General features: G+C 37.4%; 1 protein-coding gene across 4 annotated transcripts; it reads left to right on the forward strand.

The window, feature by feature from the left end:
• The first annotated feature begins 489 nt into the window (after window positions 1-489).
• Window positions 490-16548, forward strand: ccdc125 (coiled-coil domain containing 125). Of its 4 annotated transcripts, none has more exons than XM_040156335.1 (12): window positions 490-697; window positions 2039-2327; window positions 3546-3607; window positions 3711-3797; window positions 5240-5317; window positions 9073-9158; window positions 9239-9321; window positions 9573-9685; window positions 10629-10733; window positions 11393-11543; window positions 12117-12235; window positions 13370-16548. In XM_040156335.1, exons 2-12 carry the CDS (start codon window positions 2075-2077, stop codon window positions 13763-13765), a joined length of 1533 nt encoding a protein of 510 aa, XP_040012269.1. In that variant the 5' UTR covers window positions 490-697; window positions 2039-2074; the 3' UTR covers window positions 13766-16548. The 4 variants fall into 4 exon arrangements, with proteins under 4 accessions (XP_040012269.1, XP_040012270.1, XP_040012273.1 ...); XM_040156336.1 differs by having other exon boundaries at window positions 3549-3607; XM_040156339.1 differs by lacking the exon at window positions 13370-16548 and adding an exon at window positions 12979-13336.
• Window positions 16549-16902: the final 354 nt, after the last annotated feature.

The raw sequence follows: 16902 nt of genomic DNA on the forward strand, positions 1-16902 counted from the left end.
ACACACCCTTTCATCCAATATTTACTCAACAGTTTAACATGAAGCCCTTTAAATATTCCAACTGGTGATGGTGACTCAGACTGTCTGCAGCTGAAACTCCTTAAACTACTTTAAACTTTAAGGAAGAATAATTTCTTGAATTTAATACTTTTTTTAACGTATGCAGTTCCAATAACGCATACGCAATTAATAAAAAATATATTTTATTGTGAAAAGTTTGACTGAAAAGTGTATTTTATTGTTGATAACGCAGACAAGTTTTAAATTATACACTGTTTGCTGTTGTAAGCTTAATGTAGTATTTGAAAAGTCTTTTATGAGGAAAACAGAAATGTTTACGATACGTTATTTCTTACTTGAGTAAGGAAGTTATTTCCAGCATCGTGCTTTGTTTATATATTAAAAATCGATTAAGTTTATTTTCCAGGTAATGACCGGATGTAGTTGGTGGTAGCGATATTAGCTTGAATGTGCTGGATGGTTCAAAGAGTACATTGCTGGTGGAGGTAGGGAGTGACAAGTAGAGTTTGTAGTGCGGAACCGGGCGGATTAATATGAAACATAAATATGAAATATGAACTTTTTCTAGCTCCTGTTTTGCGCGTCCTAGTTAACATTTAGTTAACTTACTTTTTGTGTGTGTCGGAGGAGACTTTATGGCACTGAGGACTATAGGTCTATTGCTTCAAAGTTGCAGGTAAGGGGAAGTCGACCAATCCATTAAAAAGCCAAAAATCGCTACCGTTAAAGGGTAGTGGCAATTCCAGTTCTTTATTAGAATCCACAAATTATTTCCGTAACAAAGACTGTATAGTTCAGGTTTTGTTTGTGTGTTTTATTAGGTCCTTCCATAAATGAATCAGCTACAGACTGTAGTGATGATGTCATCTGTAAACAAATGTGATCCATTGTCAATACTGGAACAAAAAGCTGGAAAAAAACCTGAACATGAAGAAAAAAACCCTCTAACACACATGTTAGTTTTTTACAGTTTGCTTAGAATAATTCTAAGCAAACTGTAAAACTGTAAAAATTATTCGGTCAACAAAATAAATTTATTTTTTACCACCTCAGACCGCTAAAGATTCGTGAAATTAAGCAATCAGTGTTTTGTTTTTATGTCATAAAAACATATAACTTATATATCCTGTGATGGAGGGTTAAAAGTAGACTTTGGTTTAAGGATTCACAAGCCAAACTATTTGTAAAACACATAAGGCATAATTTCAAACAAAATAATACTACTGTAGCCTAATATAACATTAAGCACATGATAGACACACAGAGTCATTAAGCCAAGCCTCATAATTTTACAGTCAGTTTGACTTTTCACAAATATTTTCAAATATGCTATGCTTATAATTGAAATGATTTCTTCAAATGAAAAATAGTGTACCATAGTTTTAAAGTTTCCAAGTATAACAGCATGAAGTTAGACATTGTAAGCATAAAAAGGATTAGGCTGCCATTTGAGGAAGTACACAAAATCAGGAGGCAGAAAACATAGTGGTACAATATCATCAGATCTAATCTATGAACATTTTCAGTATTTATAAACAAAACAATTTAATTTTCTCAATGATTCACAAGTAAATTTGTGTGAGACATTCATCTTGGAATTATAACACATTTTTCACCTCATGCCGCATGTTGATAAACAACCTTTATCTCTGGTTAACAGAACACATAGCGTTCCATTGTGAAATGGCGGCTAAGTTAATAGCAGTAACCATGACCATAGCAATAAGCAATAGTTCTTGTGGCTACTGAGTAATTACCTTATTCCTACAGTTTCTCAGAGCATTAAGACACTGTTTACAGATAGGAATGTGTTTTTGGCTAATCAAGCAAATTAAATTAATGTTAATATGACAATAAAGCAGTCCTGTCCACACTGGCCTAATACTGTGACGGTTGATGAGTTGATGATTTATATCCTCTCGTGGATTGCGGTAGCACTACACGTAAGTGTGAGTGTTTTTTTGTGTGTTTTGGATTAACACTTTAAATTTGAGCAAATCAGTGTGTGGTTTTTCAGGTTTAGCAAATCCAGGTTAGGTTTGACCTGGTTCAAATGCAGGAGGTCAGTGAGGCCTGCTGCCTGGATGATGACATGGTGGATGGAGACCTGGGTGACGGGATGGGAGTCAGAGCAGCACCCAGCTCCACTAGTAAGAAGAGCCAAAGCTTCGCTGGTCTCTCAGAGACCCTGCTGCCCAGAGCAGAGCTGCTCAGGTGCACCAGCCAGGCAAGAGAAACAGCCTGGATCCCCGGACTGAAGACTGCAGGGACACAGCAGAGAGCCTGGTGGAAGCTGCCAGGCTGTGGTAAGAACATCTGTGCACTAACCCCTTACAGTAACAAAGGAGCGTAACAAGAATCAAATGATAAAGGCAAGATACCAAGGAGTTCTGTAATTTTATCCTCGATAACAATAACAAACATCACTTCATCTTTAACTGCACATAAATCAAAACACGTTCGTTAATAAATAAGAAAAACACAATACTCTGAGGTATTTGATTTAAATAAACTACTGTACTTTGGTCTTAAATCAGGCAATTATTTTTATTTCTTATAAGAAAAAAAAGTCTTTAAACTTGATTGGAATTTTGGTAAATGTTAGTGAAAATAGGCAGTGAGGTAGGTTGGTTGGTTCTGAGGACTGTCATTTCTATAATGTTGTTGATCAAATTTGGAACTTTTTAATGAACATACAAGTGATTCACACCTGGTCTCAGACTTTTGGACCTCCAATCCTCATGCTATATGCTATGTAACTGACTGTGTAATGTGCACAGGATCACTCATAATGCAGAAATCAAAGAAGTATCGCCAACTCACTGAGCTATTTAGCCTCTTTAGCACACAATTTTGGTTTTACAACAAATTTAATGTTTTGGATCAGTCTCATCAGTGTCATTTCCACCGCTACCAGCTGTTTTCAGTGAAAACGCTGTACACCTGCTCATCAGCAAACAACAGGCAGCCACAGTTAGACACCAGTTGGTGAACATAATGGAGCATTTAGCAGCTAAAGAGCACAGAAAGAGTCGGATATTACCCTCAAGAGTTGGTAGAGAACAAAAACAGAGCTAAAAGAGGGAATACTGGATTTAGATTCATCAGGTGGACACAAACACCACTCAAAGTAGTAGTATTGTACCACTGTAGTTGTATTCAGAAGCAGTAATTAATTTGTCCTCCACCTTTAATCACATCATAAGTAGTAGCCTTCAGCAATTGCTTATAAAGGTAAGAGCAGCTGAGCTAAAGTTCAACTAATTTGAACTTTTAGTGCAGCGCTGCACACTGCATATAACAGTGCAGGACCAACACAGCACACCACATATACAATAATGGAGTTGGCACATGCAAAATTTTAACCACAAAGCCAAGTTCAAACCCCGTAACAGCGTGTTTTTTTTCAAGTGTTTTGAAGAAGTCACATTGCAAATGTGTCCTTTCTTTTAATACATGAAGCTCCAGCCGCTTCTTACAAACATTTTGTATGACCTCTAATGCATGGACTTTTTGTGAATCAGTAGGCTCCCTGGTTGACCTGTCCAAAGATGAGCTGAAAGACAAACTACAGGAAGCAAGTGAGGTAGGAAAAGTGAAAAAAAAACTGAAAAAACTATAGTTGTTATAAGCTGTCCAATTGACTCCAGCCTGCCAAACTATAACTGATGGTTCTGCTGTGTTGACAGGTGATAGACATATTATGCTGTGAGCTGGAGGTGGCACATCGTTACCTTGAAGGCAAATATGAAGCTCTGAAGATCTTACAGGGAAAGGTAGAGCAACACATACTGAAGCACTGCATCTGACACCCCACTGTTCTGTGGTTCAGTTGGAACCACAAGAACGTCCACAACGCAGATATCCATCAAGAATGCTGATTCTTTTTACCTAGTGGTCTAAAGATCCCTTGTGACCACTTACAATGAAGCAATATTCGCTTAAGACCATCAAAGTTGTTCTTAATCTTACAACTGTTGCTGGAGTTATGACCTTTTAGGACTGCTATATTGCCACATGTCATCTCTCTCAATCTCACCCTATGTTTCCTGTCTGTCCCTGCTGCCAATATTAAAGGCAAAAAAGCCAAAGAAATACTGCTCGATGAAGCTTGTGAGTAAAAAGTTAAGAAAGAAATGGTGGCCAAAACTATGAAAATAAGGTCCAGTTTAAAAACAAACAAAAAAGACCTCTTCCCAGTTCTAGTCTTTAGTCGTCCTGACTTGAAGGAAAAGGCTGGTCATATTTTATATTTTTCTTACCGTCAGCAAATCCCAGGAAAGACCAAAACCAACAGTGTGTTAGTTTGTCTATCAGTACTCTCTGACTTCCCTACCCTGTCCGTAACTCTTAGCTCCAAATCTATTGGTTTCTACGGAACACGGACATCTATCAAAAAAAAGCTCTCAAATATATAGTTACATTTTTTTTAAAAAACACTAGCTTACTGTAACAAACTTTACTCAAACAGTAAAGGTGTACGTGGGACTCAGTCAAAATAAACTACAGTGTGTGTGTCCATGGTAATGAAGGAACATATCAGCCAGTGCAACAGTGTGGCTTACTGATGTGTTTTTAATAGTTTTTTGGATAATAAGGGAGCTCTTTGTCACAGAGGAATAAGATATATGTTCTAGAGCTTTTGATCATATCGTATGATCAAGCATAACACGTGGTTGTCCAGTTGTCATGAAAATGTAGATGTTCAAATTTCCAATTTTCTAAGCACTTTAATGACTAGTTATCCATATTGGCTCAGAAGTTAGCTAATGATATCAGTATTGTATCCTGACTATTTGCTGTAATGTACATGGATATCAAAGGGACACCTGAATTTATTAAAGAGATTAAAGGGTTAATGAAAGATAAGAACACTTCCCTTCAACTTCAGGTTTATTGACATGAAGTTATTACAAATTATTTTCCTCCCAATCCTTGATAGAGCTTAGGCAATTTTGTAAAATAATCACTTTTTGACAGATCTATACAATTGCTATTCTGGCATCACATGTGAACATTAGTCTGTAACAAAAGCAAAGTAAGACTTCTTGTGAAGACCAGTCGTTCTATTTGAAACATCTTTGTCTCTGAAGTCTCGGAGCAGTTGCCTTCAGTCAGAGAGAAGGAAGTAACCAGCTTCTATGATGATGAGTTGAGATGAAAACCTGCACAGTCTTTGCTTTCAGCCAATGACTAAAAATTGCGCTTCTTCACACAGGCCATTCTTGACAAAGCCACGAGTCACACTAAAATTCTGCTGCAGAAAAGTGAGGAGAGGGCCAAAGCTCTGGAGAAGGTAACTGCTTGTCTTTGGTCTGTTGCTCATAAAAGTGCAGGCTGCTTCAAATAAGGGCTTGGTCTATTTGCTTTAACATTCTACAGCAGGTTTCTGCTCAACGGTCAGGAACTAAGTGCTCTTTCCCTGTTTATCGAAGACAAACTGTAATGCTACAGGATGTGGTGGTATAAAGACACATTTCACTGTTTGCAGTTACATTGACTAATTTCAGCATACCAGAATGATGAATGAAAAAAAAATAGCACAATGTATTTTTAAATATGCTTCACTTATAAACCACATTTGAACACACCACTCAAGATTTCAGAGCACCACCCAACATCAACTCTTACCACAGACAGCCTTTGCTTGCTTCTTCGTCTGTTGTGGTTGTAGTCAGATAGAGCTCTACTACACTCACTTTCCTCAACTAGACTTGTTGAATATTCTTGAAAGTAACCTCGCTGGCAAACTTCCAAAATACTATCAAAGTGAAACTTACTGAAGTACAAAATAAATTAAAAAGACCTGGGCTCATTCAGTTTGGTATTGAGTTACAAACGGAGGCTTGTTTCAGCTAAAGATTAAAAATGTGTGCATCTGAAGGAAGAGGAAAAGAAAATGCAGGAAACTGCAATCAAGAAAATTTAAAACGACTGGAGAAACACCTTGGTGAACAGTTACAGGAAAATCTCAAAGGACAAAACCAAAGAAAAGAAAAAAAAGAAAAGAAAGGGAAGTCCACAACAAAAGCAGTCCGATCCTTTTATCAACAAGCAGGGTTAGGCATGTATTATAGGCAGAGAAACAACCTTTCGCACCCAAATTGTAATTCACCTTTAATAAATATTCATTCCTTTTTTTTCAAGGAATGTGAGAGGAATTGATCTGGAACCTTCTCTTTCTCTAGTATTAGTTTTGCATTCATAACTTAGCCATTCATATCAGCCGGATATGGGAGATGAATCAATTTTCTTAAAACATTTGTTGAGTAATATTAACTGGATTACTGAATGTTGGACAGCTATACTCACATTTATTCAGATATATGCATAAGGAGAAATATCAGTGTTAGGTCACTTCAGGAATGCATCTACAATTTATGGCAGAAGTTTTGCAAGTTTCTTATCTCAGAGGCCACTCAGGGTGTGAGATGGAGAGAGGGAGTGAGGGAGTATGCAGGTGTTTGTGTGTGTGTGTGTGTGTGTGTGTGTGTGTGTGTGTGTGTGTATGTGTGTAAAACAGAGAGAGAGGGAGAGAAAGGAAGACTGCAGATCAAGACTTTTCAAGGTAAGGTTCCTCAATATATTAACTACATTTTCAGATGAGAACATTTAAATTACTGAGAAATCATCAGAATCTGTTGGTGTAATTTTCACAATTAAATTTTTGCAATAAAGAGTACAAAATACATGATCACAGTAAATAGGCTACTGGAATAGACTATCCAATCAATACATTTAAAAATGAGTTTCAATCCAGAATACTGTTCGGGACAATAAACATTTCTGATTGTTATCAGATTATTGCCCAGAAGACATGGTTAACACAACTTGGTGCGGATTTGTATAGTTGCATCATAAGTATACATTTTTGCGCAGTTTGACTGATTGTAGAACTCAGTTTGCTAACACTGCTTTACACAGTTTAATCTCTAAAGTTTAATCTTCTTTATACGAGATTTTGACAGATTTCATTGCATAGTTAGAATATGTTTGAAGTGGATCCTTAGCTTTCAGGCTGGATTAGTTAAACCACATTTAAAGAACTGGGTCCAAGGCCCTGCTTTTGTACACTCTTGGCACTAGTTTTATTTGATTGTTGATGGTCTGACACAAGCCTGGAATTTTCACCGGATCCTGACTTTTCACGGTAAACCTCAAACACAAAGTCTGTTTCAGATATGACTACTTCTTCAGATATGACTAAATTTTCTTAGAGGAACCAAAAGAAAAGTATTAATATGATTATGTTTTTAGTTTAGAATGTGTGAATTAGGGAGAAATTATTCAGATCTTTTAATTTAATTGTCACAATAATGAGTTGATAAAATAGACTATAGAAAGAAATGCAATTTACACAAAGAACAATTCAAATTAAGTTAGAGATTTTCTGAGCAAAAGGGAAATTTATCTAAAAGTATATGAGTGTTATCACACAGCTTGATAAATTATAGGTAATTTTTTGAGTAAGATTGATTATTAAACTCTTGACCTCTGAAAGAAATCAGTCAGTTCTTCAAGATAACTTCATTTAATATGAAAATGAATTCTCTCTTCCTGTATGTGAAGAGGTTAGCTGCATGAGAGTTAACTGGATACTTTAAACTGGATAACATAATGTTATTCTGGATTAATTAAGCCATGTTTAGAGGACAGGGGCTGGGAAGGAAGAACATGGGGTATATGGCCATTAAAAATTTTGTCATGAAAAGTCTTGGGACTTTACATTTATTCTTGTGTATAACCTTATATATACACTCACCGAACACCCGTACACCTGCTTATTCATAAGATTATCCAATCACCCAATCATGTGGCAGCAGTGCAATGCCTAAAATCATGCAGAAACGGGTCAAGAGCTTCAGTTCATGTTTACATCAAACATCGGAATGGGGAAAAAATGTGATCTGAGTGACTTTGATCGTGGCATGATTGTTGGTGCCAGATGGGCTGGTTTAAGTATCTCTGAAACTGCTGATCTCCTGGGATTTTCACACACAGCAGTCTCTAAAGTTTACTCAGAATGGTGCCTAAATCAAAAAACATCCAGTGAGCGGCAGTTCTATGTATGGAAATGCTTTTTTGATGAGAGCTCAGAGGAGAATAGCCAGACTGGTTGGAGTTGACAGAAAGGCTATAGTAACTCAGATAACCACTCTTTATTACTGTGGTGAGCAGAGAAGCATCTCAGACTGAACATGTCCAACCTGGAGGTGGATGGGATACAACACCAGAAGACCATGTCAGGTTCCACTCCTGTAAGCCAAGAACAGAAATCTGAGGCTGCAGTGGGTACAGGCTCACCAAAACTGGACAGTTGAAGACTGGAAAATGTAGCATGGTCTGATGAATCTGGATTTCTGCTGAGACTCGCAGATGGTGGGGTCAGAATTTGGCATAAACAGCATGAATCCATGGGCCCAATCTCCCTTGTGTCAACAGTCCAGGCTGTTGGTGGTGGTGTAATGGTGTGGGGAATGTTTTCTTGGCACACTTTGGGCCCCTTAATCAATCAATCATGGTTTGAATGCCTCAGCCTATCTGAGTATTGTTACTGACCATGTGCATCCCTTAATGGCCATAGTTTACCATCTTCTAAGCTTCTATACATCTAGCATGATGATGCGCCATGTCACAAAACAAAAGTCGTCTCAAACTGGTTTCATGAACACAACATTGAGTTAAGTGAACTTCAGATCTGGATCAAGTAGAACACCTTTGAGATGTGGTAGAATGGGAGATTTGCAGCATGAATATGCAGCTGACAAATCTGCAGAAATGATGTGATGCAGTCATGTCAACATGGAGCAGAATCGCAGGGGGAATGTTTCCAACATCTTGTGGAATCCAGGCCACAAAGAATGGAGACTGTTTGAGAGCAAAGGGGGGGCCCTACCCAGTATTAGTAATGGCGTTTCTAAGAAAGTCCTCACTGAGTGTAGACTGGGTTTTTGTGGATTGGTGTGATGTAATAACAATTAAAAATATATGTCTTGCTGTAAAACCAAGTAAGCTATCCCAATCATGATCTGCTGCTTCCATCTCTTGGAGGATGTGAACAGTTTGCAGTGGGAGCTCAGCTTCAACCAGGTCCAGATGAAGAAGTCTGAGCAGTCCTGGGAGCAGAAATACAACAGGTCAGATTTACTCCACAAACACTCATGTCTGATATTTTTACTGGTTTGTATTGTAACTTTATTTTTGTTGTCATAATCAGAATTTTGAGTGAGAACAATACTCTGACTGACAACCTGCAGGAAAAAGAGAGTGAGATCCAGCAGCTCCGAGCAGAAAATTCTGGTAAATGCTGAATAATGTAGAATGATTTTGATGTGACTTAGACATGTCTGTACATATCATCTCCGTTTGAGAAGTGAGGTGTATCTGTCTGGAGGGTAGTGTGTAGAGTTGACTTACCAAACCTCATGCAGCTCCTAACTCCAAGTCAATAACAGTCTTTTTCCAGGACTTTCAAATGCATCTTGTGGTCTTTGTAAGCACATGATATTGATTTAGTTATCATCACAAAAATGTTGGGTGTGTGTTTGCAGGTCTAAGTCGGCAGTACTTGGAACTTCTCTCCATGTTGAATGGGAGGGAGCAGAGAGCTTACCAAGGAACCAAACCTCCATACAGCCCAGAGAGAGATGCAAGTGTTCTGGAGGTGAGAGGGCACAAATCAACATTTCACAGAGAGAGAAAGAGAGTCAAGTCCAGAATTAGGACCAAAGCTTTACATTCAGATCAGTTACCTCACACACTGTGTATTGTCCAAACCACTAAGCACATCTTCCTGGTAATAGCACGGGTGTCACCTGAAGCCCATTATCATATCAGTCTGCCTTGCCACACAATGGACCTGGAGGTTTCAGGGCCGCTTTTCGTCTGGGATCATGATAATACAGCCTTGTGTAACTGTTTAGGGTGTTTGAGGAAGTTATGTTGATATTACTGCAAAGCTTCTCTCTCTTAAGGCTTTAACTGGATGTACAGTTAGGTCCATAAGTATTTGGACAGTGAAACACTTCAATCACATGTTGATGGATCAAAATTTTCTCAATATATATCTGCAATTTGTTATAAAGTTGGACAGAAGAACATCAGATTTTTTAACACAGTTATTACCAACATGTGGCCATGTACTGCATAAAGCCATGTACTGTTCATTTTGGCTCATACTTCCTGCATTGTAAGAAGCAAGTTACTTTTTCCCAGATTGCTTCATTTAAGATCAATTATGGACAGCCCTATAATACATATATTTCTTTATGACCTTTTTTTTTACACAGGTTTTTTTTTTTTCATAATTTACCATTTATATCTGATATGCCATATGCTGTTTGCCTGAATCAGACTTCTTATGCTGATTGTCAATCCTCTATCTATACTGAAACTGAAACTATGCTGATGTTGCAGAATATTAAGGTAGTGGTAGTATTTAGGAATGTAATTGACATTTCAAGATGTATTATAAATCTCAGATTTAAAACTCGCATGAGATTATGTACATAAGGTCTTGCTTACTTTTATTTAAGTTTAATTTATAAGGAACTTGTACTCAGGAGTTCATTTAGTAGTAGTCTTCACCTTCTGTGTGTGTTTTCCAGCTGGCAGTGTTGGGGGCCTGCCGGTGTCTCGGAGTTGTGGAAGCCTGCCCATGCAGTCGGACTGCTGCTACCAGCAGGAAGCAGCTCGTACAGCTGCAACAGGAGGTAAACTACATCTTACCACGCCACATAGGCCAACCTCCGTCTTTTTCTTAACTTTGCTCACAAACCATCAGTGGTGCTCATAAGATCTGATCTGCTCTTCTTTATTTGACATTCTCTTCTCTTCCTATCATTCTGGTACAAGTTAATCTTGGTTTCATCTGTCCAAAGCATCTTGTTCCAGAACTGTGCAGGCTTTTTTAGATGTTTTCTGGCAAAGTCTTATCTAGCCTTTCTGTTCTTGAGTGTTACCAGTGATTTCCACCTTGTGGTAAACTCTCTGTATTCATGAAGGTGTCTCTTGATTGTAGACTTTGACAATGATACGCCTACCTTCTCGAGATTGTTTTTGATCTGGCTAGATGTTGTGAAGGGGTTTTTCCTCACCAACGATATAATTCTGCGATCATCCACACAGTGCATTCCTTTTTTTTAAGAATGTACCAAATTGTTGATTTGACCACTCCTAGTTTCTGCTATTTCTGCTATATGTCTGATAGGTTTGTTTTGCTCTATATGTACATATACATAGTTAAAATAGTTAAAATAGTAGGCTTTGGCATGGCTGTGTGTGTGTGTGTGTGTGTGTGTGTGTGTGTGTGTGTGTGTGTGTGTGTGTGTGTGTGTGTGTGTGTGTGTGTGTGTGTCCTTGTGTTTTCCAGCTTGATGCTCAGCATTCCAGGAGAGAGGAGGCGTTGATGGTTGCAGATGCTTTTCGCATCGCCTTTGAACAACAGCTGAGGAAACGAAGTGAACACTTCCTGCTGCTGGCTGAGGCTAACATCCTGAAATCACATCAATGCAATGCTGAAGGCAAGTCTGCCATCAGTACAGTATGCTACATTAGATCAAACTCTGGACAGTTAAGTCATCCCTCAGGCAGTGAGTGCTGCCCATAGTGTGTTAATTTCTGAAACTGATGTATATACCTGTAACCATACAGTCCTAAATTTGAGGTGTAGACCTATGTAGTTCTCACATGGTATGTGGTGAATTTTGGAATTCTTCAAGAATTAGTAAGGTAATCAACTTAGTCCCAGATGGAGGAAAAATGGCAATTTAATTGCTGATTTACTATAATATGACACTTGGAACTCAAGTTGTTAAAATTAATTGGAATTTATAAATTCATTTAGGTATACAGGAAATCATCACATCAATATGTCACAAAAATAAACACAGGAAAAGGGATTTAGGTGAACTTCTCCTTGGATAGGACTTCCTAAATTGGAGTAGAAATGTTTCCTGTCAAAGCCAGGGATTTACTGTTTATTGTTTAACAGTGTCTCTGATTTCCCTATGAAGATATGATTAATCCTTGATTTGATTGCCTCATAATCCCCATTTATTGGAACCATTAGAAAAGCATCAGTCTTTTCCTTCCAGGTGCTAACAGGAGTTCTTTAATCAGTGTAAGTCAGAGGTTGAGAGGATTGCTGCCCTCCAGTTTGGAGTTGAAGATGCCTGATGATCTTTTAGAGACTCTCTACAGACTGCTGGACTTGGTTAGTATTTCCTCTAACATGTGTAGGCCTGTTATCTAGAGATCTCAACATAGAGACTCTATGAAATTTACTGGGGAGATCCTTACTGCTTCAAAGTAACTACTTCCTAACACCTGTTTTCTGACAACTTCTGGAGTCAGAAGTGTTCCTTCCTATTCTGAATGGCTGCATATGAAGGCAAGTAGAAGAATCTGTCATCACAGAGATGGGTGGGCTTGTTAATAGACAGCTTGGAAAAAAGGACTACTTCCTCTGCCTCCGCTTCAGCTTACTCCTTTTTGCCTTGGCAAATTGATCGCCAAGTTTCAGTATATCCCACTGCCTACCTGATCTCTTTGCAACTCTCTGCAATAACTCGTGACTTTCTTTAAGAAAATACAAGACTTTAAGAAAAGAAAAACTTTTTTCCAAAGGCCATTTACTGAATATAAAATATCTTACAAATGACAAATAATGAGACCAAATTTATTTCTTGCGGTTTTTAGTGGAACATGAGCGAGAGCTGTAGCATGTATGGATAAGTAATGTTGCGCTCCATGGTGAACCATGACATGGGATGAAGAGGGGAAATCCATTATTACATTGGTCTTAAATAAAACAACAAGCATATAGTTTAAAGTTGGCAGTGAGAGACAGCCATTAGTCTTAAGTCCATGTAGAAGCTTTAATGTGAGTTTTTATGTTGTTCCACATGAACATAATCAAGAAAGGACTGAGTCTCATACATTATTTTTTGCTGGTAGGCAATGGAGTTAACTATTCATCTTGATTAATGAAGAAAATAAAAAGAAGAGATACTGTTGAAAAACTGCAGGAGAAATACACTAAAGAAAGTAAGCCATTGATTGTTACTTCAACAATCATATGCATTTGTGCTCATATGTAAGTGGACCTATTACAAAGCTTCCTGAATTCTTTAATGTGTTTCGGTAACTTGTTCTTGATTCATCTGTTCATGATCTAAAACATTACATATGCCTTACTTTAGGCTGACCATTGCTGTTCTACAGTTCAGTTTGTTTGTGGATTTTAGGAAGTTAATGCTCTTAAATGGTCATCATGTAAGAAGTCATCGTTATTAAGATTTTTAAGATTTTTAAGATTAAGTTACTGGCGGTGTGTTTCCTGCTGTAGCTGAATGACAAGGAGGAGGCCTTGGCCCACCAGAGAAAGGTGAGCATCATGTTAGCCCACAGTGCCGAAGAGCTGCAGAGACAGTTGCAACTAGATTCACATTGCCGGCCATCAGATCCATCAGAGTCCAGCATCCCATCAAAGCAGCCACAAGACCCATCAAGGAATCAGAGCCAGTCTCAGCAAACAGCTAATACATCAGAGTCCATCATCCAAGCAAAGCAACAAATGGAGCTGCCAGTTTCCCAGCTCCAGCTAGGACAACCAATACATCCGTCTCAGTCCAGGACTGAACCACAGGAGCTTTCAGACCCATCACAGACCAACATCCAGCCCCAGTCTAACCACAAGAGCCATTACTCTGAAATCCAACAATCAAACCAATCAGAGTCCTGATTCACCCACAGAATCCACCAGACTCCATGCCTCAGCCACAGATAGGAGTCAGGCTTTGATTGTAAAAGAACGAAGAAAGAAGTGGATGTAGAATGAGAAGAACTTCTTAAAGTTTGAAAAAAGTTTGAAAATCAAAAGTGAAGACCAGTGACAGTTTGTCCAGTCATGAATGACTAGGGTAAGAGTAGAAAGGGTTCCTATTAATGTCTTAGTGAAGGAGAGAAATGTCAATCGATCAGCTTACCTGCTCCCTGCAAATGCCTGTCATGCCTTACCAGACACAGTGAGAGAAATGAAAAGTGCTGACTGGTTTGTGACTATTTGACAAACAGTTTAAAATAACTTGATGTGCATGTTTATTAGGAAAGCGGTAAGTAGTGTGTCACCCTAAGAATGTTTTAGGGAAGATGAGTAGATGGATGGGTTATAAAATGTGTTACTTGATTGTTTTTTTTTTTCCTAACCCTACCTACCTCCAACCTTGTAAACCACACATTCAATATGGTTTCTCTATATTTATCACCTCTGCTTCCACAGACTGCATTTCTGCTCCTGTACTCTACACATAACAGTATAAATAGACTCTATAAATTGGACTCCGCAATCTCTATTTGATTGTTAATGAATATTTTATGTGACAGGAAAAGTACAGGCTAGGTGATATATTTTGTGATATTGCTAACATGCTGCAGTTTGCTTGTTTTTAAGTCTATTAAGTACAACATATGGGATGTTATGTTATCCGTCTTTGTTTTCATTTAGCTGATATGACAATTAAATATGACATTACATTACCTGAAACTTTTTTTAAAAAATTTGATTTGCTTTCATTCTTAATTGCAGAGCAGATTCTGGAAGCCTTGAAATTGTGGGCATGGTTGCAAATGATAGCCTACATACATTTGGACTGAGGAAAAAACTTTCACCCACTCTGTGCTGCAAATACTTTAATGTATTTGGGGTAGTCATTGTGCAGTCATTGTGCAGTCCCTTGGATACAAGCAACTTCTATAATAATCAAGCTTCTTAAGTAGATATCTAATCCTTCTATTTAAAATTTGGACTGGAGACTTGATCTGGCTAGATAAGATCTCACCACTATGCTGTTAAGAAACTAAATTTGTTCAGTTTTGATAATTTCATGAAATTCATGACTATCAAACTTATGCCCACATAACCAAATTCAACTGGAGAAATTGGAAAAAGCTTTGGCAGTTTCAAAGGTTTGACAATTCTTGTTATTTGTAGATGAAGATCATGAGATAAGTATTTTATAGTCATGAGGATACATAAAAGTAGTTCTACCCATGACCTATAAGCTTTGCTTTCAAATACAAACACTTCTTTATGATTTTGAGAAACTCTATTCACAACTTTCCTCATAACGCAAAGGTAAAACTGGTTTCATATAGAATGCATAATCACCCAGCTGGTCTAAACAAAACTTAATTAAAAAATAAATGACAACATAATTATCAATGTGCAACCACCAGCAAGCATAACAGCTCCAAAAGTGTGGGTGAGTGTGGGTGAATAATGTCATGTGGAGGAAGTTCTTCTTCAACTTGTTTGCCCTGAGTTAACTTGTCTTATGATTTGGTGCTATATAAATACAATTGAATTGAATTGATAGAGGACTGTACCTACAACACAACACATTCAGAAAATAAAATAGTGAAACTAGATGTATGTTCTTGTACCGTAGATCATTTATGTAGATTACTGTAACATGCTGTTGTTAAGTGAAAAATGTAAAGAGGTTGTTCTAAAAATGTTTTTTTTTTAAATTAGTTCTCTAAGTGTAATGATATTCGCACCTAACAGCGTTTGTGAGTCATCTCAAGCCAAAGTTGAATTTACACATTAAATGTTTTTATTATAAAAGTGTTACATGTTGGGATAAAAGTCAGTAGTGTGGCCGGATCAGTTTGGTTTTTAGTTGTACAGTCTTGAGAAAAATTCTAAGTTCTGGTTTTAAATTACGTTTTTAATGATTTTAGTGATGAAAATGCAGGTAACATAACATAAAGTGTGTTATTAAGGTGTTGTTCCACCAACACCACAAAAAAATCCATCTCAAGTTCACACACAACAACTATGCCCAGCCCACATGGACAACACACCACAAATTAATAACTAGATTCAGTATATGTTAGAGATAAGAGATAAGTACAGAAGTATTATCAGCTAAATTTGCCTGAAGTAAAAGTACTTGTCATCACAGAGATGGATGGGCTTATACACTGATAAATCAGTGTATAAGACGCATTTTACTGTTGTACCTTCTTCCTTGTTTACTGCTATAACTACTACTATAACTACTTTATATACAGTTATCTTTGTCCAGTGGCTCCCAACATAGAGACTGTTCCAAAGAGTCACCAGATAAATCTGAGGGGTCATCAGATTGTTAATGGCAGAGGAAAGAAGAAAAAACAATGTTCTTCTACACAAATTTGTATTAATTTACAGGACTTTTCTTTAATCTTTACTTTTTTGTGAAATATTAGAGAGTTTTATCTCTTGAGATTTAGTCATTTAAATAAACCACGTTTCAAGTTCAGAGGGAAAATGTCTCTTTGGTGGAACTGAAAACAACTCAGAGACATCTGAAACATGACAAGGATTCACAACTACACATTTTTTTTCGGTTTTCTCTGTAAGAGGTTACTAGCCATTAGAATGGGAAGCACTGCTTTAATCTTTAACAATTTGTTGTTTTTTTATAGGCTTGTTTTTTTGTTTTTTGTAATCTGAGAAGTAACAGGTAACTGTATCTGACAGATAAATGTAGTGGAGTAAAAAATACAATGTTTCCTCTTAAATGTAGTTGAGTAGGAGTATGAAGTGGCATATAATTGAAATACTCAAGTAAAGTACAAGTGCCTTAAGATATTTAATCCCAGTACATGAGTAAATGTACTTAAGTACATCCCACCACTGGAATGCAGTGCTCACATTTTCAAATGATGAGCACAAGGAGACTAAAAATAAAGAAAACCTATTCACATCATTCTCTGAATCAGATATTAGAATTTCACGTCTATGACAAAACTCATAAATTACTGCAAAAACATGTACTGTCTAATTATGACCTACTGGAGAAATCCAAGTGAAGACTTCCTACATATTGCACT

The sequence above is a fragment of the Xiphias gladius genome, chromosome 19 (assembly GCF_016859285.1).
Source record: "Xiphias gladius isolate SHS-SW01 ecotype Sanya breed wild chromosome 19, ASM1685928v1, whole genome shotgun sequence".
Classification (NCBI taxonomy): domain Eukaryota; kingdom Metazoa; phylum Chordata; class Actinopteri; order Istiophoriformes; family Xiphiidae; genus Xiphias; species Xiphias gladius.